This window comes from Falco biarmicus, chromosome 6 (assembly GCF_023638135.1).
Source record: "Falco biarmicus isolate bFalBia1 chromosome 6, bFalBia1.pri, whole genome shotgun sequence".
NCBI lineage: Eukaryota > Metazoa > Chordata > Aves > Falconiformes > Falconidae > Falco > Falco biarmicus.
This window is the reverse complement of record NC_079293.1, coordinates 73,011,036-73,031,175: the sequence shown is the minus strand read 5'-3', so window position 1 is coordinate 73,031,175 and position 20,140 is coordinate 73,011,036. Positions and strand designations below refer to the sequence as shown.

Here is a 20,140-nt window from a genome sequence, read left to right as displayed (position 1 = left end):
CTTATGTGCATGCGCCCAGCTCAGCAAGATTTCCTCTTCCCCCAGGAGCTCCAAGTGGGTCCCAAGCCAGAGGACCCACCACTCTCACACCCATGACCAGTGTCTCTGTCCCTTGTCCCAGTGGTCTCCAGAACCAGTTTGCTGCCCAGCAAGCCCAGCCAGACCCCACGACCGACCCGGGAGCATGCACAGAGGCTGATCCTTACCTTTGAATCCCCGCATCCCCACTGGACCCGGAGGGCCAAGGTCTCCTTGGTCACCTTTCAAGCCACGTGGTCCTGGTGGTCCTCTCTCCCCGGGTAGCCCTGGGGTGAGGACAAAGATGCAAAAATGACCCTGTTGCAGCAGAGACCTACACAAACCAGATGTGTGCACGCGCGTGCACACACACACACACACAGAGCAGACGTGCCAGCAGATGTGCCAGCTGGTCTCTGATTCTTTGCCAGGACTTTGGGACTATCAGGAGACACCTGAAAGTCCACCTCATCCTCTCTTTCTGCCCCTGCCCCTGGATACAGGACCAATTTAACCCATAGACAGGCTGGTGCTAATGCAGCTCTGAGCATCTTAAAGGTCAGATTAAGGTAACTGGGCTCCAGAGTTGGGAGATCAAGGAGGAAATGCAAAAAGCCAGCATGGAGCAGAGACTTCCAAGGAGGCATGATGTGCCCAGCATGAGTGGCAGGTCCCTTGCATCCATGCACACTGACCAGGTGAGTTTGCTGTTTATTGGAGAAGGGTTTGGACTAAAACCCTTTCTTTGAGCACCCTGACCACCAGGAGGTGGGAAATGGGGGCTTTACTCTGGGAGCTTGGGCTCCCTTTGTAGGGGACAAATCCAAGCCCCAGAGATGAGCTCCATCCACGTGGGCTAGCAAGGGCAGGTTGAGTGAGGGACCCCGTGCTCTTGGTGGGCTCTAGTGGGCTCTGGGGTTGGTGGTCCCACCAGATCAACCCAGCAGACCCTGAGCCTAAGCCTGAGCCTGAATTTGGATTAGATCCAAAGCTCCTTGGGGAGAAGCTCCTCCAGCACCCCAGCTCAGCCCCTTGCCTGGCACGATGCTGCTGGTCTCCCCTGCCTGTGTGGCGGGAGCCCTGGGTTCCCTTGGCACTGCGCCATCTGCCCCTCCTGGGCTGGACTTTTCCAAACTTAGTCATATTTTTCTCTGGTTTAAGAGGAAAAAAAAGCTGCCAGGAGGAATTTGGGCACCAGCTCTAGTGGACATGGTCTGGGGATTAATGCTTTCCCTCCTATGTCCAGGCAGCACGTTGCCTCCCTCCCAGGTGGGATGCTGCAGAGTGTCAGGACCTGGCTTTGTATTTGGGTAGACGAGCTAGGGAAAAGGCAGGATAGTAGATTCACTGGGAAAAAGGGGATTTACCAGGGATGCTTTACAATGCCTGGCTGCACCTGAATCTGACCTTACATCCAAAGGGCTGGTGCTGTGACCACATCCAGAAAAGCACCAGAGAAAGCAAGACAAAGACTTAAAAATAGTGGCCCTTTCAGCAACTCTTCCTGAAGGTGAACCCTCCAGAGATTGTTTTGTTTTCTGTTTAAATAAAAAAAAAAAAAAGAAGAAAAAAGAAGGAGAAAAAAAAAAAAAAGGAAAGAAGCCAGACAATGTATTTCTGATGCTTGTTACACCCAAGAAAAACAGCCATGAATCTGTCAACGCAAAAAAATATAGCCGTCGGTGAAACAAGCACGGGCAGCCAGCGCTGAGAAGGGCTTTGGGAGAGCGATCCGGTTTCCAGGCTGGCTCTGCCGTGCTTGGCTGGTCCTGCTGCCCACCGGGGAGCAGGGAGAAAAGGTGGACCAAAGCGTGAGGTTTTCAGCCCAGCTCAGTACCAGCAGCTGAGATGCGCAGCGCTGAGGTGCTGAGTCTGGCTCTGACACCGATAGTCCTACGTGGATCATGTCTTCAGCGGTCAAAGTGAAGCCAGGGCTGGACACCCTCTGGGATGGAGAAGATCCGTGCCTCAGGCAGGATCAATTGGCAAGAGGCTCCTGGGGACAGAAAGCCCTCACCAAAGGGTGTTGGGGCTCTTGCTGTATTGAATGATTATACTGAACTCTGAAGCAAGTGGAAAAATACTGAAGAAATAAGACGAGGTTACGGCCAGAACAGTGGGATGAAGAAAAAGGAGCAAATTGCAGATGTTTGCTCAAAAGCAAGGCCAACCGGACGTGATAAGAGGAGCTGGGAAACCGTAGAAAGGAGCCTACGTGCCAGAGAAAGCAGAAACAGAAATCTTCCCAGTAAACAATTGTTAACCAATCATATTATTATACGCTTGTAAAATAGCCAACCACATTATTGCACGCTTATAGAATGCCTTATAAAAGTCTACCTGGTTTGTACAATAAACGGATCAGATCTTGAACTCTGTGAGTATTTGAATCTGACTCCCGCTCGCCCGAAATGCCCGCAGCAAAAGGGGATCCTCCATCACCTCTGTGCCATCACTGGCTCCTGGATGCTAAACCAGTATTTCTAAGGTTTGATTTAAAATTAGAAAGGCTGAAGCTGAGTCCTGTTTCTCGGAGTGGGGGGCATCTTCTGTTCTTTTTCTAATTGCATTTCTCTCAAAAACAATAGTTAGAATTAAGAAGTGGGGGAAAAATGGCATTCTTTGCATTCAAAAAAGTGTCCTATGAAAAGCCTCAGAGCTGCAGCCGGTGGCTGAGTCACTCCTGCCAGGCTGGAGGGACCCCATGCTGGGTCCCCATGTGCTGCCAGGGGGTGCAGGCCGTAGGGCCAGCCCTGGTGCCTTGTAAGGGCTTGGTTTTAGAGACCACAGGGTGGTGGCCAGGTTCTGCAGGAACCTAGGCTGGGTGGCTGTGTCAAAGGAGCCTGGGGGCATCAGCCTACAGGTGATGGACCCTTGCGGCTCTCAGCTCTCGCTGTCCTGGGGCCAGCTGGGAGATGAAAGAGACTTTTTGCCACTCAAGACTGGCAGTCTGGCAGGAGATGGGGCAGCAGATTAACCCCGTTGTTCTTCAAGACCTGTGCATAGCCAGCAAGGTCCCAAGAGATAGGTTGGGAAGTCACCAGGAGGCATCCCATTGATTCTGTGGATTTTGGGTGAAGGCTTGCAGGGTTATGGGCATCCTGGATGTGTTGTTCCTTACCTCGCAGCCCAGGCAGGCCAGGAAGACCAGGTTCACCCTCTATCCCTTCATTGCCTTGGTCTCCTTTAGGTCCTGGTGGCCCTGAAAAACAACAGGTATATTGGAGTGCAGCCATTGCACCCCAGTTTTGCAGCTGTGCAGCAGATATATGAGTGCATCCACCCACCCACCCTTCACTGGTTGTTATCATTTATCAGGTATCCAGGGACCTCTAATAAACACAGACCCCTGCAGACAGGAGCAAAGTGACAGTGAGGCAGCTTGCCAGCAGCCTTCTTCCATGATCTATGGATTTTAAAGGCCAAACATGACTCCATGAACCTGCCCCATGTGCCAGAAAATTTCACCTTGCAACTCCTGTGGTTCCACCTTGAGCATGACTCTATGGGAAATTCCAGTCTCCTGGAATTTCCTTTTGACCGAAAGTTGTGACATCTCCCATGAAATAATGTTAAGAGAAAATAATAATAATAAAAAAAAGAAATGCACTTTGGAAATGTTGAGATGAACCTTTAGGAGATGATTTGCATCACTGATCTCATCAGGAACTGGCCATTGGTGATTGCTTTTTGGTGCGAACTCTTGTGAGTGAGCAGAAAGTCCAACCCAGTAACAGAGTTATGTTCCTCAGCCTGCAAAGGGCCAAGTCTGCAAATCTGAAAACAATTACGAGCTAAAACAATTGGAAGAAAGAATTTGAACAGAAAAGAAGAAAAGACTCATGGGACGATAGAAAATAGGGCAGAAAGAGGCCTGGAGGGGTCATTTGGTCTTTGTCTTACCAAGCCAGGGTGATAATTGGAAAATGCTAAACACTGTTTTCCTAGAAACCCCAAAAGCCATAATCTCACAGTTGTGCGGAAAGCTAACAACCAGCCAGGGCTACAGGCAACATGGTAATGCCAAAGGATCCGGAGAGGAACGGGGGGATGTTTAGCAGTCCTAATGGGTGGGTAATTACGATCTGCAAATATTATGCAGAAATTAGTGGGTTCCTGAGCAGATGAACTGCAGCAAGCTCAGGAAACATCCTGAGCTGGAGATGGTCAGGGGCTGGGAGAAGACTACAGGGAAATATTGCCTTAGCTAGCCCTGGGTATCCTCTTCCCCAGGTGGTGCACATGTCTGGGCACTGAGAGGACATAGGGATAGACCCTGGGGACATGTCTCCTGTTGTCAGTTGGCAAATCAAAAGGACACAAAGAACAATGGACACCCGGGAGAGCTGAGTACAATGAGGAGGCGTAGCTGCTGGGAACAAGAGGAACCACATGCAGCAGGGACATTGGCTGGCCCTGGATAGGAGAGGCAGGATTCTCCATGATGGAGAAGGTCCAGAAATGTTAAAGAGCTGTTCCACAGGGGTACACAGGGCAGGAGCCAGGCAAGGTACACACTGTATGAAGGTGCTGGGGTGGATGGTGAAATACTTTAGTTCCCATAGCATTAAAGAAGGGTGTTACACAACAGCTATTAAATCAACATGACTCGGCAATGTGCATTTGCAGCCCAGAAAGCCAACTGTACCTTGGGCTGCAGCCAGAGCAGCGCGGCCAGCAGGTCAGTGAGGGGGCTCTGCCCCCCTGCTCTGCTCTGGTGAGACCCCCCTGCAGCGCTGCGTCCCGCTCTGGGGTCCCCAGCACAGGAGAGATACGGAGCTGCTGGAGCGGGGCCAGAGGAGGCCAGGGAGATGCTCAGGGGCTGGAGCAGCTCTGCTGTGGGGACAGGCTGGGAGAGCTGGGGTGGCTCAGCCTGGGGAGGAGAAGGCTGCGGGGAGACCTTAGAGCACCTGCCAGTGCCTAAAGGGGCCGGCAAGAAAGCTGGGGAGGGGCTTTGGGCAAGGGCAGGTGGCGATGGCACACGGGGGAATGGCTTTACATGAGAGAGGGGAGATGGAGATGAGAGATGAGGCAGAAATTCTTCCCTGTGAGGGCGGCGAGGCGCTGGCCCAGGCTGCCCAGAGCAGCTGTGGGTGCCCCATCCCTGGCAGTGCTCAAGGCCAGGCTGGACGGGGCTGGGGGCAGCCTGGGCTGGGGGAAGGTTTAGGTTGAATGATAACTCTAAAGGTCATCCAGTTCCCACCCCCCGACACAGGCAGGGACCCCTCCCACTACGGAGAAGGTAGAAAGGGAAAAGAAGATTGAGAGGGGACCTTAGCGATGCACACAGGTACCTTAAGGGCCAGTGTCAGGGGGCCGGGCTCTTGTCACCGGTGCCCAGCGACAGGACAAGGGGCAATGGGCACAAACTGCAGCACAGGGAGCTCCGTGGGGAGAGCAGGAAAAACTTCTTTCCCTTGAGGGTGCCGGAGCATGGGGACAGGCTGCCCAGAAAGGCTGTGCAGTCTCCTCCTCTGGGGACGTCCAGAGCCCACCTGGACACGATCCTGTGCAGCTGCTGTAGGAGAGCCTGCTTGAGCAGGGTGGGCTGGGTGGGCTCCAGAGGTCCCTGCCCAGCCCCACCTCCCTGGGGTGCTGTGGTATCTCCTGCCTGAAGGTCCCAGGCACACCAGCACAAGCAGTAAAAACTATACATGCCCCTAGGTCATGCTCCTGGGTTCAGATCAAGCTCTTCCCTACTCTGTTGCACCCCAACACAGCAAAGGTTGGGCTGCTGAAAGCCATTTGCATAAACAAAACAGATGCTTACCCACTGCAAGCAAAAGTAAAAGAAACCCTAGAAACATCTGCGGTAGGAGCCACTGAGGAAAGGTCTCCATTTCATCACCCTGACTTTGCCCCAAGCATCCTCTGCAAAGATGTCCCACACCAATGGCACTGGAGCACAACGCCTGCTGACATGAAATGCCTTGCTTCCCCCACACTGGCTTCAGCATGGCTCAGCTGAGGTCCCCTGTGCGGGGGCAGCTCCGACAACTGCCATCTGTTCTGGTTTTATGAGCACACTGGGAAATAACCCACACTAGGACTCCACCTCAATTCTATTAACCCTGGAAGGGATGTGGGAGCTGCCTGCTTGGGGCACCTCTCGGTAGGATGGGTGTTGGAGCTGCCCTTCCAGCTTAAAATCAGCTGGTACAGTGCAGCCCCCCAGTCCTCTGCCACCATCTCATCTCACCTCACCTCATCTTACTTCTTCTACCATCTCAGAAAACCATCCCATGGGACACTGAGGAGGTCAAGGGCATGGACAGGCTAATAAGGGAACTAAGTTTCATGGAGAATGACCACGGGCAACAGACAATCTCATCTGCTTTGTAAGAGTTGGAGGCTGGGAGAACACAGCCTGGCATGGGATATGTTGGCCCTTATTCCCTTTCCCTAATGCCTGGGGTTAGAAATGGTGCTTGGGGATAGGCAGATTGTCAGGCCAATCCTGTTTGCAGGCTTCTAGGTTTTGGCATTCGTCCTTCAGAGCTCACAGTAGTGAGCCCTGTGGCCCATCAGCCACCAGAACCCTTCCTCTTGGCTACATCCAGTCAAATCCATGAGCAGAGATGGTCCCATCCCCAGGGAGAGCTGGTGGGTTGTGACACAGGGAGCAGCTGAGGTGGAGGATGGAGAAGCACTGGGAGGGGCGGCTGGGAGAGGCTGAGCAGCACTGCAGACACCATGCCAAGCTGGTCCCCACCCCGCAGTGTTTGAGGTTTGTGCTCAGGAAAGAAAACCCCAGCCCAGATGCACCCATGCTTCACCCTCCTGCCTGCACAGGGCTGGGCTGCTTGCTGCATCAGCAGAGGAGAAAAGCCCTCCAAAACCATCAGGATGAGGACTTCCATGACGTGCACACATCTACTGGCCAGATGGGACCGTTGCAATCACCCTGCCAGACCTGCTGCAAGCCAGCACATCCCACCCAGTGAGTTATGCAAGCAGATCCAGGCAGGCGGTGGATCCCAGGCATCCTCCCTCCTGGTGACACTGTTATTTAAGACCCAGAGCCGCTCTGCGCTGCAGGGCCAAGCCCTCCCTAAGACATGCGAGGTCCTTGGCATGATCAGCTTCTGGAGACAAGCCCGGGGACCTCCCCAAGCTGCCATCACCAGCAAACAGCCTCAAAAGCGAGAACCCAGGGTAGCTGAGGTCTTGGGGGAAGGAAAATGCACCCCCAAGCAGGCAGCCCCACACCTCCCAGGACTGGCTCTGTTGGCGCAAATCCAGCCGGGAGCAAGGTGGATCCATCCAAGGACATTTGAAGCCGGGGTAAAGCCAGCTGGGCACAAGGATCCTAACATTACCCATGTCCCATCACTGCCAACAGAAAGCAGGGAAGGAGGAGGGATGGGGAGAGGGGAAGTCAGGGATGCCAGGAATGTGTCAGGGCAGCAGATGATAAATCAGGTGCTGGCCCATTGGGAGGGGGGTTGCTTTGCTTTCTGCTTATATTAATTGGAGTAACATGGTGCACGGGTGTCGGGCTCTGTGGTGGTTCTGTTCCTTGGTGGCTTCATCCAAGAGACTGTAATATCCTCCCCACAGGAGTGGGGGAAAGAGAGGGCACTGGGGGTGGGCGGGCAGCTATGAAAACCTCAAAGCAGTGGGTGCAATGTGGTCCCAGCAGCCCTGACCCAGCCATTGGGAGCCAATGTCCCCCAAGGACCAGGGAAATGACCCCAGTGAGCTGCTGGTACCCAAGGGTGGTGGCTGGCCTGGATGAGGAGATGCAGTTGTTGTTCAAACCACATCTGTCCCTTCTTGGCTCAGCAGACAGCCAGAGAGAACAAGTGCCTTGGCGTCAGCCCCTTCCTTCCCCATCTGGTATTTCAGCTGGAAGCACCAGAAATGAGCAACAGCCCATTGCATCTCCACAGGTGCAAGCCAACAGCCTAGAAGTGGGACAAACAACTGCCCCACAACATCTTGCTCTGCCCCCAAGGGCTTCCATGGGGCTCCTCTGTGTTCCTTCATGGTTTTACCCCCTCCCATGGCCAGTTCATTCACCAGTACTATGATCAGGTCATGGCATTTAACAGCCATGAATGTACCCTGCGTGAATTTGTCCAGCTCCTTTGGGACCCGCTTAGGTTTCTACCTCCACAAAGTCCTGCAGCAAGAAGCTCCAGCTGGGTGAAAAGGTGGCATGCAAGAAAGGGCTGAGCCTCTCCTGGGCTTGCTGCCCACCATTTCATCGGGTGCCCCTGTGCTCCTGCCATAATCCATGAAGATGTCCATGACTTTGCTGGCTCCCATCACAGTCCTGTTTGGCTGCTCCTGTTCCTGAAGAGCCTGACCCTTTCCCATCCCCAACATCCCACAAAGCCAAGCTGCTCCCAAGGAGCATAGCTCCCTCCTCTCCCTCTCCTACTTTAGCCTCTAGAGATCTTTGAAGCAAAAGCTACTTCTCCCTTGGTGCAGCACAGGGGGACCCTCCTCTTGCTGCTCCCCAGTCACATCAGGCAACTGGATTGGGGTCCACCACAGCAGCCATGGGTTTCTCCAGTGCAGGCACCTCCACGTGAGCTGGTCCCCTTGGAGCTGGGCTGTCCTAGGAGACGTCGTGCTGTGGGATGCAGAGAAATGTGTGATCCCACAGCAGCAAGACAGGAAGATATGAAACAGCTGGAAATCGCTGACATCCGAGAGGAAGAAATGTCCAAGCAGATGGTTAACCCTGTCCATACAGCTACGCCCATGAGGTAACCATGTGACAAATGGCTGGACCTTGCAGGTAATTAAGAAGAAGGGAGATGCTTAGCAGACTGAGAAGGAGAATTACCAAGGCAACTATATAAATACCAAAAAAAGGGGATCAGTAAAACTAGAGTCAATGGTCAAGAGTTAGCAAAGAGGTGGGAGATGCCCCAGCCCTGGCAGTGTTCAAGGCCAGGCTGGATGGGGCTCTGAGCAATCTGATCTAGGGGAAGGTGTCCCTGCCCATGGCAGGCGGTTGGATTAGATGGCCTTTGAAGGTCCCTTCCCACCCAAACCATTCTGTGATTTTATGATTCTGTGATTTGGGAGGGGCTGAGTGTGTTAAAGGAGGAGAAGACGGGAAGGGGAAAATGGAGTAAAGAGGATTTTTTTCCCTGACATCTTTGAGGGAACCTTAGGAGCTTTCTTCCTAAAATGGATGGAGGAGCATTTGGAGGGTCCCAGAGTCCAAGGTGATGGAGATATCTGAACACCACAGACACCTAAACAGTGGTGCCTGGTGGATTTGATACACCAAAGAGTACCAATACACCAAAGAGTACCCAAGGCAACCCCACAGGAACCATTCCCACCACCACCCAAAGCACTGAGGACACCCCCTTCCCCACAACAGCTTCATGCACCAGCGAGGGAGCTACTTAAAAGGGACGCTCAGCTTACCCTGTATCACAGAGATGTTCTTCAGCGCAATGGAGTGCTCCCAGTCCTTCAGCCGCAGGTCCTCTGTCACGTTGTTGAGGATGGCCAGCTCATGCTTCAGCTGCTCCTCCATGGCTATGTGGATGAGGCGCATCTGCCGAGCATCTTCAGTGGCATTGCTGATCAGCACCTGCAGATCCTGGATGCGAGTATGGTGGATATTCACGTCGTAGGAGAAGGTCCTATTCATGGTGTCCACAGCCCCACTGATGGTTGTCACCTGGTCACTCAGACTCTCCACCCTGCTGCCCAGGTGGCTCAGGAGATGGTCGTGGTGCTGCAGCAGCAGCCGGCTGCTGTTGCCTTCCACGGAGAGCTTGTATATCTCCTGCTGAGCCGTGTCGCTCTGCTGTGTCAGGCTGTCCCAGAGGCTGGACACTGCCTTGTCAGTTTGGCTGGCCTGGGTCTGCAGGCTCCAGAGAAGCCCTTCCAGCTTCTGCAGTGACCCCGTCATGAGGAACAAGGAGTCTGAGTGGTTCTGCAGGAGGTCCTGCAGCCTCCAGATGTGATCCAGCATGTCCCCCTTCAGAGGTAGGTGCAGCAGCTTCAGCTGCATGTCCCGAAAGCTCTCGTTGAGGTGGTTGACGTTCCCCATCAGCGCCTTCAGGTCCTCAGGGGAAGTCTGCGGTCTGGAGACTGGAAGGGATGGAGAGGAATGGGGCATGAGCAACCACCCCATGGAGGTGGGACCCTCCTGAGAGGTGCAACCCCACCTCCTCCCAAGGAGTGCTTGGACATCCCCCATTCCTTGGTGCTTGGAGGTGAAAGCCCTACCTCAAATGCCAAAAGGTCCATTGCATCAGCCCCTTTTTGGCCCCACGGTTTTCTCCATGGTTGGAGAAGGAAGTTAGCTGCTCGGGGCTGGAGAAGGAGGCACCTCACTCAGGAAGGACAGCAAATACTCCCAGAAGCTGTGGGCATTGGGTTGGCTCTGGGCTTTTTAGATAGGTCATGATGCATCATGGCTTTGCCCGTCTCGTGTTTGCCTTTGGTCAGAAGACTGGCTGCTAACAGCATCCACTTTCCTTTCCTAAATCCAGACCTTAAAACTGCTTCTTCCCCCACTGAGGCTTTAATTTTAATTTTAGCAAGCAGGTTCCCCTTCTGGCCACTGATCTTGGACCTGAGCTCAGCCCCTTGCTCTATAATGAAGACCATCGAGCTGGCTTGACAGGTCTCCACAGCTCTGGGTGTGGTTTGCTGTCAGCCTCCAAACACTACATCCTGCATCCCAGGGCTGCCAGAGCTCTTCCCAAGGGAGGAAACCCACCCTGGCTGAGGAGTATCCTTCACCCCCTGCCTCTGCATTTCCAGTGGCAGAGAGCTCCCAGCCATCCAGGCACCCACCCCAAACCCCTCCTGGCCTTGCACCACCTCCCAGAGCACCAAAGTTTGGAGAGGGAACCTGGATATCTGGGTAGAACCTTTTGCTCTCAGCAGCTCCTAGCACTGCCCCAGCAACCCCATGCCCAGCAAGCCCAGCAGCACCCAGTATAGCCCAATCCTTGACACCATCACCCCACTGCATACCTTGGTGCATCCCAAAAATGCTCATCCAGGCAGGGGACTAGCATTTCCTCCCTCTGCCTTGCATTGGTGGAGGGTCTCCAATGCAGCCTGGGGTGGGGGACTCAAAGCCAAACCCACACAAATAGTAAGAATTATTAAAAAAAAAAAAAAAAATCCCCATTGTTCTTTAAGCTGTGGTGGGGCTTCGGCTGGCACAATGCCGTGGGCTGGCGTGGGACCAGCCTGGCAGCTCACCCTCTCATTTCCACACAGGAGAAACCAAGCAAAGGCATTTGGTTTGAATTAAAACTGCAGGAGGAAGGAGAGGGTGAAGGCAGACGTGCACACGCAAAGGCCTCCAGCCCTCCCTGGGCTTGGGGCCACCCGCAGCAGTGGCACTACGTGCCCAGAGGGGACCCTCTGCGCCTGGGGAGGGGCCTCTGGGAGGGCCAGTGGGTGCTGAATGGAGCAGCATCTTCCAGGCACCCAAGGCTTCTTTCCTCTGTTAATTAACCCTTGTTAATTAATCCCACCACTGGCCTGTCCCAGCTTTCCAGGGTACAGTGTGTCACCTCGGAGCAATCCTCCTGGAGCATGGGGACATTGTTTGGTCCCCTCTGCATGTCCCTGCTTGTCACCTACATCACTGCAGGGGGGACGTCTCAACATCACTGTTTATCGCTTGTCCCTTCGTGCCAGGCACCCAGTGGACACCGGCTTTGCCCGCAGTGGGTCACAACAGGCAAAGCAACCAGGCAACATGCCCAAGGCCACCTCGCGAGAGGGAAACGGGCAAGGGGAAGTCCTTGGGGAAAATCATCATGGAGCTGGTGAAGGGGTGGGTGCCACTGCCTTCTGTGTGGGTGACCAAACCTGCTCTGTCAAAGCCTTTCCAGACCCAGCGTGCCCATGATGGATGCAGAGACAACTGTGGCTTTCATGCAACGCCACCAAGGGGAGAAGCAGCCCTGTGTGGCCAGCACAAGGAGGAATGACCCCAACCCCAGGTCCTGTTGTTGGCTGAGGGCTCGGAAACACGGGCGAGCTCCCCTTCTTCACATCTGCAGTTAGCTGCAAAGCCTGCAGCGTTCCCCAAATTCCCACAAATCCCTTTCAATAACCAGTGGAGATCCCCACGGCTCTCCTCTGCCAGCCCCAGCACCACAGCCACCAACCAAGGCTGCTCCAGAGCATCCTGCAGCCAAAACCACACCAGGAAGCTTCCTAGCAGCAACACCTCCAGCCTTGGGCTGCTCCATTCATGCACGTGCCTGCATGCCAGAAGGTCTCCTGCCTCCCAGATCTTCTGCTTCCCACTTTGCACTTTCTGGCATGGTAGGATGGACTAATCCTGCTGCAAGGCAGAGGCACGGACATTGACCCACTCGGCAGGTGAAGCTGCAGGGCAGGGCTACAGGCACAGGGCTGTCAGAGGAGCTATGTGGGCCCATGCCACCCTCCTCTATTTCTGTTCTTTGCATGAAAGCAAGAGCCGGGAGTTGGGGAAGTGTTAGAGTTGCTAGGACCCTGGAGCACACACATAACTGCATGTACACGGCTTGTGCATACACGCACACATTCCCACATGTATGAAGGCATGAGCACAGCACATGCTTATGCTCATGAAAATATGCATGCCTGTGCATAGCACAGGCATACACACATGTATGCACACAGCACACACATGCATCCAGTGCACACATGCAAATGCACACACATGCATGCACCCAGCATAGACACGCTCCCTGCCATGGGGCCTCAAAATAGACCTGGCAGCACAGGGGGTGAGCTGACAGTCCCCAAAGGGCTGCATGAGCAGCTGCTCCCTCTCCACCATTTATTATGGGGACATGCCATCTTCCTAGCTGTTGTCCCCAGCAGTAATTCAAGGAGAGAAAGTTTACAAAAACCCCATGGTCCTACCCCAAAATCCCTTCTGCCACTGCTGAACAGGCCAACACCAGCCCCGTGCAAGGTTGTGCCTTGCACATGTGCTGGTGGTCGTGCACATGGGCGTGAAAGGTACTAAAAACCTAATGGGCATCCGATGAAGGCAGCAAAGTAGAGCCCTGGAGAGACAGGGGGTTTCACGCAGGTAAGAACAGCTTGCTGCAGGAAGGTTGAAAAAGTGCAAGGAGAGAAAGCCTTGAGGTTACTAAATATACATATATATGCATACATATATGCACATGGCATGATGCAAACGTGCATGCATGCACCTGCCTTCTCTGCACGTCTGCATTGCAACCTGTGCACACACACCCTGCGCCATGCACACGTGCACTCACACAAACGTTTTCGTACCACAGGGACCGCAGGCAGGAGCCTTGCAGAGGGGACAAGCACACACAAGCACAGCTGTGCATGCACACCCCTGCACTACACACCATTGCTGCTGCCGGGACCTGCACCACGAACAGGCACCTGCACCCTTGCATGCGCCCAAAATCTCTCTCCTCCCGTTTTAGGTTCACATATGGCCAAGGTGATGCTGCAAAGCAGAAATGTACATGCTGGATACAACTGTTTCACCACACTTGGCAATCCAACTTTTGCAGCATGACACAGCTGCAAAAAAACCAAGATGCTGCGTGCAAAGTCTTGCAGGACACCTCCATTTGGTCTCCAAGCTGGAAGCACTGCTGAGGATTTGGACCCAGCTATGAGCCCTGGGGCATTGCCACCAGCTCCTCTGGGTTTTATTTCCACAAGGAAGTCAGGCAGGTGCTCAGTGTGAGGTTCACCTTGCTACTGGATGCACAATGGGCAGCGGGTCTGGGCATCCCAAACCTCCAGCCCAAATAGGAACTCAGCACCCTACGGCCCATTTCTGCATGAGAACATCTCCAGCATTTTGGAAAGGGTGGAAATGAAACTCTGGGCTGAGAAAATGGCTGCAGGAGAAGGTTTTGGGGAAGGATGGGCAGGATAGGGAGCAGGGGATGGCGGGGAGTAGCTAGTACTCAGCTCCAGCATGAGTCTCAGGACTTATTAGCACAGGCACGGGGCCACGCTGCCGGCAGCTTTTGGGCACCTCAGGCTTGCTCTGTGTCCCCAGGGAGACACCAGCTGCAGGCACAGACCCAATTTGGAGCCAGCTGACAGGGAGCAGGAGTTTGCACTGGAGCTGACTAGGGAGTGCTCACGTGATGGCTGGCCACAGGGATGCAGCTGTTGCCTTCATCACCACCGGCATCCTCAGAGCATGAGTTTTGGGGCTACAGCTCTTGAACTAGAGGGTGCTCATTTCCTTGGACACTTCTACCAGGCATCCAGGGGTGTGAAGTGTGGAAATGTGGCCAGCTCTCAATGCAAATATGAGCATGAAGATGGGGTGCAAGTTGGATGCCCATCCATATGCATGGTTCAGATGCCCCCACGAAGGTGCTTGGCTCATTAGCCGTGTCCTAATGAGCCCTGCCTGGCCTCCCACTGCTGCAGAGCTGCTCAGGGCTGGGTGCCTGGGGTGCCTGGGCATGGGGCCAGGTGGGGATTCGGATTCAAACACCAAAGTGCAGGTCCGTGCACGCAGGCGGCTGGGATTTAACCCAGACCTTGCAAAAAAGCCAAGGTTGGAATCCAAACCTTGGGCTAGGTGCCTTTTTAGTGGATGGGGTGTTTGTGTGTGTGTCAGGGATGGGGAGAAAGGGAGTGTGCACCCCCAGGAGACAGAAAACTGCTGCCAGGCTTGCGAGAGAGGATATTAAAAGCAGACTGCGTTGAAACCACCCCGGCTCTGTTGCTGAAAACATCCTGTTTCCGCAGCTCTGAGGTGGTTCATGGTATTTTTGGCAGTTTACTCATTTTCTAACCCCTTTTCACAGAGCACGTAGTGAGTTGCAGGACACCTGCCCAAGCCGGCTTCAAAACTATGCCTAGGGCAGCTGCCTCGCCAAAACCACCAGGTTAACATGCTGGGGACATCAGCACATGTTGGAAGGTTATCTCCAAGGGGGGCTGGTTTCCCTCACAATGCCCACTCCTGCTGGGAAGCACTGTGGCGTGTGGAAGTTTCTTTCATAGACTCACATAGAACCACAGAATTGTTTGGGCTGGAGGAGACCTTAAAGGCCATCTAGTCCCACCCCCTGCCACAGGCAGGGACCCCTCCCCCCAGCCCAGGCTGCCCCCAGCCCCGTCCAGCCTGGCCTTGAGCACTGCCAGGGATGGGGCACCCACAGCTGCTCTGGGCAGCCTGGGCCAGCGCCTCGCCGCCCTCACAGGGAAGAATTTCTTCCTCATCTCTCATTTACATATCCCTTCTTTTAGTTTAAAGCCATCACCCCTCATCTTGTCAAAAAGCCTTGTAAAAGGTCCCCCTCCATGTAAGCTGGAGCATACACACACATTTCTGTGTGCATTTGCACACGTATGCACTTTCCAAGGATGTTTTTGGGAATTTTCCTCCTTTTCCCTGGGGGAAGATTGGAAGCAGTGGAGCAAGCCAGGCAGAGCATCCCTGCTCTGTTGTTGGTCCTGGGGTGAAGGGATGCTGGCAGCCCAGGGTGTGGACCAGGAGCACAGTTTTCCCATCACCCTTGTCCAAACAGTGTGGTGAGAGTTGCTCTTTGGGGAGCAGCTGGAATATCACAGCTGCACATCCCTCTCCAAAGAGCATCAGGCCTGGAATTGAGCTGGACCTCCAGCACTCATATGCCCTGGGTGGGATGGTGTCTGCTCCAGGTGGGACCTGCTCTGAGCGGGGACCTCACCACAGCTGTGGGAGGACAGAGGTGGCATCAAACAGTGATGTCCCTCTAGCATCGCAGGTGGCTCTCCCCAACCCAAGGAGCAGGTGAGAGCAAGTCTACTTCACTAAATGCTGTATCTTTCTGTGCACCTTTCCCTCTGATGGGAGACAAGGGATGCTGGGCAGAAGGTCTCAGCTCTGGTAAGCCGGTGTTTGGTCTCCAGTAGCACAAAGTGGAATTTTCCATGGAAAAACCAAGCCCTCCACCGTTATGGGTGCTCATGAATATCTAGTCCTGGTCCTCCAAGGACCATCAACTCCAACGTCAAGGTTTCAGCCACAGACACCTGAAGCTGAGAACACCTGAAGCTGAGAACCGTCAGAGTTGTCTCCCCAGGCTACATGTGCATCCCAGGTGGATGTGGTCTCCTCGCCCTGTTGCAAGACCAACCTGTGCCTGTCATTTTCCTTGATGTGATAAGACCACTCCAGGCACCCAGAGTCGGCAGAGCTGGCTCCAGACCTTGTGAGTCAGCTACACCCAAAGCCAGAGGCTTGGCTTAAGGTTCCCAACACACAGAAAGCCATAATGAAAGAGATTATTTTTCTCTGCATTTTCCCTTTCTTTTTCCAAGATTGTGGTCCACAACCTGGGGGGTAAGGTGGTTTTACTGAGGTCTTACTGAAAGCTGAAATCCTGCCAGTCACGGGACTCCAGGAGGTGGGGCTTTGAAGATGCCCGAGATGGTGAGCCTCCAGGTCTCCCCACCGTCAGCCGATGCCATAATGTTATTGTTATTGCTGGAGCTGCTTTTGGGTGAGCAGCTGTAGCTCAGCCCAGGACAAGAGCGCCTGTCCCGAGCTCTTTGCACAATTCATGGCATCCCTCGCTCAGGGTTTCACAGGCCAACAACAACATTAAAACAATGTAATGCAAGAAATAAGGGGGAGAGGCTTCAAAATTCCGGAAAACCTTCTCTGTCCTTTCCCCTTCCCAAGAAAAAACTAAATCCACCCTTTGCAAAAGACACAGGCTGCCTTCACGGTGCTGGCATTAGCACAGCTGGAGTTAAACATGACATCCATCACCCCCCCAGCTGCCTGAAGCAGGCAAGGCACTGGCAAGGCGCAGAAAATCATGCCAAAGGGATGGTGCGGGGGCAGCGCTGCCCTGCCCTGCCCAGGCCTGGAGAGCAGCTAGTGGGGATTTGGGGCTGAAAAGGCAGGGCCCCTTATTCCCTCCCCCTCCATGGATGCTGGGGTTAAAGCTGGGAAGGAGGTGGGTGGGAAGCGAGGAGCTGGTCCTTGGTGGCATTTCTTACCCAAGCCTCCTGTGGCACCCACCCAAGCCCCCCCCCTCCCCAGCAGAGCCCCACACGGGGGTGGTATGGGTGCAAGGCGGGGGTACTGGGACTGTGGGTTAAACCAGACATCTTCCCAAACTGCTTCCAGCACAAGGGGGAAACCAAGCCTGACAACGCAGACCACATGGGATCTATATGCAGGGATGAACTGGGGCTGGGAGCAATTACAGGCATTCGCAAGCAGCTTTCTCATCCCTGTGCTCACCAAAAAGCTGGGAAGGGGAGGCAGGAGCCTTGCTGGCACATGTGGGATGTGCTGTGCAAGGATAATGCCCTGTCTGCAAGCTGCTTGGACCTCCGTCACTGATGGAGCCAGGGCTCATCTTTACCCTAAGCAAAATGGGGGAGCTGGTGCAAACCCAGAAGCTTCGACCTAGTGATGGGAATGATTTGAGCCCAAATCACAGGGCTCCTGAGCCTCACCATCACGAGCATACGATGCCTGGACCCTGCAGCAACTCCAGCCTCAAAGCTTAAATCAAAACTGCTCCAGATGGGCAGTATGGAGCTGGCATGGGCTCATGTTGTTGCTCCCAAGGAGCTAAAAGCTGGATCCCATATTTCCCTTCCCTGGACACCCTCCTGAACACCTCTGCAGAGATGTGGTCCCATGTCCATAGCCAGACCCAGCTCCCTCTGAGCTCCTGCACAGAGGAGCATCACCCTAGGGTACCACTGCACCATACAGGGAGGGCCTAGGTTCAACACTTACCTGCGAGAATGAAGACCCCAACGAGGATGAGGAAGACGAGGAGGTAGAGTCCCACCACAGCATACTTCAGTGCTGCCAAGGAGCCAAGCCGTCCGCAGCGTCCTACTGCCTTCATCCTCTGCCCGGGACCTGGGGAACAGGGCAAGGTGTCAGAGAGAGCATCATGCACCCAGTCCACCTGGGCTCCATCTCCCAGTGGGAGAAAATATTGCAAATATAATTTTGGCAATGCCTCATGGGTGTGGGCACAGCTCTGCTTGCCCCAGTGTGGACCCACACAGCCTTCCCTGAGTCGGGACCATGGATGCTGGCACAGGTCCACACTCCCAGGTAAAGGCTCACATGCAGCCGGGACACCACCAGCAATGCTGATGGGGAGGCTGTGCAGCAGATCATCTTGGTGTGCCATCACACGGCATGTACAGGACAACCAGGCAATCGGGCTCAGCCAGCACAGGTTTATGACTCACTCCAATAAAGATACTGAGGTGCTGGAACGTATCCAGGGAAAGGCAGCAGGGCTGGGGCACCAGTCTGATGGGGAGTGACTGGGGGACCTAAGAGTGTTCAGCCTGGAGAGGAGGGGGCTCAGGGGGGACCTGATCGCTCCCTACAGCTGCCTGGGAGGGGGCTGCAGCCAGGGGGGTCGGTCTCTGCTCCCAGGTCACAAGCGACAGGACAAGGGGGAACAGCCTCAGGTTGCACCAGGGCAGGTTTAGGTTGGAGACTGGGAAACATTTCTTCCCCGAAAGGGTGTCCAGCACTGGGACAGGCTGCCCAGGGAGCGGGGGGAGGCACCATCCCTGGGGGTGTTTAAAAGATGCGTAGATGTGGCGCTTGGAGCCATGGGTTAGTGGTGGGCTTGGCAGTGCTGGGTTAACGGTTGGAGTTGATGATCTTAAAGGTCTTTTCCAGCCTAAAAGATTCTGTGACAGGCAGGTCCTGCTTGACGTGCCTGATCTCCTTCGATGACAAGGTGGTTCAGCGTGTGAGGGAAGGCTGTGATGTCTGCCTGGACTTTAGTGAAGCCTTTGGCACATCCCACAGCATCTCCTGGAGAAACCGGCTGCTCATGGCTGGGACGGGTGTACTTTATGTTGGGTTAAAAGCTGGCTGATGGCCGAGCCCAAAGTGCGGTGGGGAATGGGATCACATCCCGCTGGCAGCCAGGCACCAGTGGTGTTCCCCAGGGATCTGTGCTGGGGCCAGCCCTGGTTAATGCCTTTATCAATGATCTGGACGAGGGGATCGAGTGCTCCCTCTGTACCTTTGCAGATGATGCCAAGTTGAATGGGAGCATTGATTGGCTTGAGGGTAGGAAGGCTCTGCAGGGGGATCTAGCCAGGATGGATTGATGATCTTAAAGGTCTTTACCAACCTAAACAATTATATGGTTATATAATGCAGTGGGCAGGGACAGGACTGATCCTGCCCATGCTGGTGCTGTGGGTCTGGGCTGAGGAAAGGCAGCCCAGCTCTGGCATGCACCCGCCTCCCCTCCTGCGCAGGCAGAGATGGTATGCAAAGGGCCCAGCCAGGATCCCAGGTAGGCAAACATCAGCATCACCCACTCTTGCTGAGCCATCACCCCCCCCCTACTCCCACCCATTGTCCCCATTCCCTGCCTTCCCTGCCTGCAGCCCAGGCAGGAGGCAGGCAGCAGTAAGGGAATGGAGGAAGATAGGACAAGGGGTGATGGTTTTAAACTAAAAGAAAGAATATTCAGACTAGATATGAGGCAGAAATTCTTCCCTGTGAGGGCGGCGAGGCGCTGGCCCAGGCTGCCCAGAGCAGCTGTGGGTGCCCCATCCCTGGCAGTGCTCAAGGCCAGGCTGGACGGGGCTGGGGGCAGCCTGGGCTGGGGGGAGGGGTCCTGCCCATGGCGGGGGGGTGGGACTAGATGGTCTTTATGGTCTGTTCCAACCAAACCATTCTATGATTCTGAAATGCCTAGATCTTGACACCCCTGCCAGCTCCTGCTTGTCCAAACCTGTGCTAGCTGCGATCGAGCTCCTCATCAATGCTGCCACAAGCCCTGCACAGCAAGAGATGTGTGCGAAGAAGAGAGGGCTTGGTGAATAAAATAGCCAGGAGGAAAACGAAAGGGAAGACAAGGAAAGGCTCCTGTGCTGTGAACCCAGCAGCAGGGAAAAGGCATCTGCTTGTGGGCTTTGCACGTGTCCAAAGCTTGAGCTCATGTTGAAATCTGGGCCAGGTTGTGGTCTTAGGTGGGAGCCAGAGCCTGATCTGGATACAGCCCCTGCATCTCTCTGTCCCCAGCCTCGAGGCTGCAGTACAGCTTGAGCCTCATGCCTTGGTTCTCTGGGTGACCCCATGCTTCTGGGATGGAGTGCCAGGCATTGGTGTCTGTGTTTTTGTGTTGGACCCTTGCAGAAACACAAGGCTTCTGAAAGC

General features: G+C 54.4%; 1 protein-coding gene across 2 annotated transcripts in view; it reads right to left on the bottom strand.

Moving 5' to 3' along the window:
• The window catches only part of SCARA5 (scavenger receptor class A member 5), a 42,926-nt gene that overhangs the window by 15,840 nt on the left and 6,946 nt on the right, over positions 1-20,140 (bottom strand). For both annotated transcript variants that reach the window (XM_056344565.1, XM_056344566.1), the window contains exons 3-6: positions 17,726-17,854; positions 9,412-10,086; positions 3,140-3,220; positions 207-305 (exon numbers count right to left, since the gene is read on the bottom strand). In XM_056344565.1, coding sequence (XP_056200540.1) covers positions 207-305; positions 3,140-3,220; positions 9,412-10,086; positions 17,726-17,854 — 984 coding nt within the window. The remainder of the gene's footprint in view (positions 1-206; positions 306-3,139; positions 3,221-9,411; positions 10,087-17,725; positions 17,855-20,140) is intronic.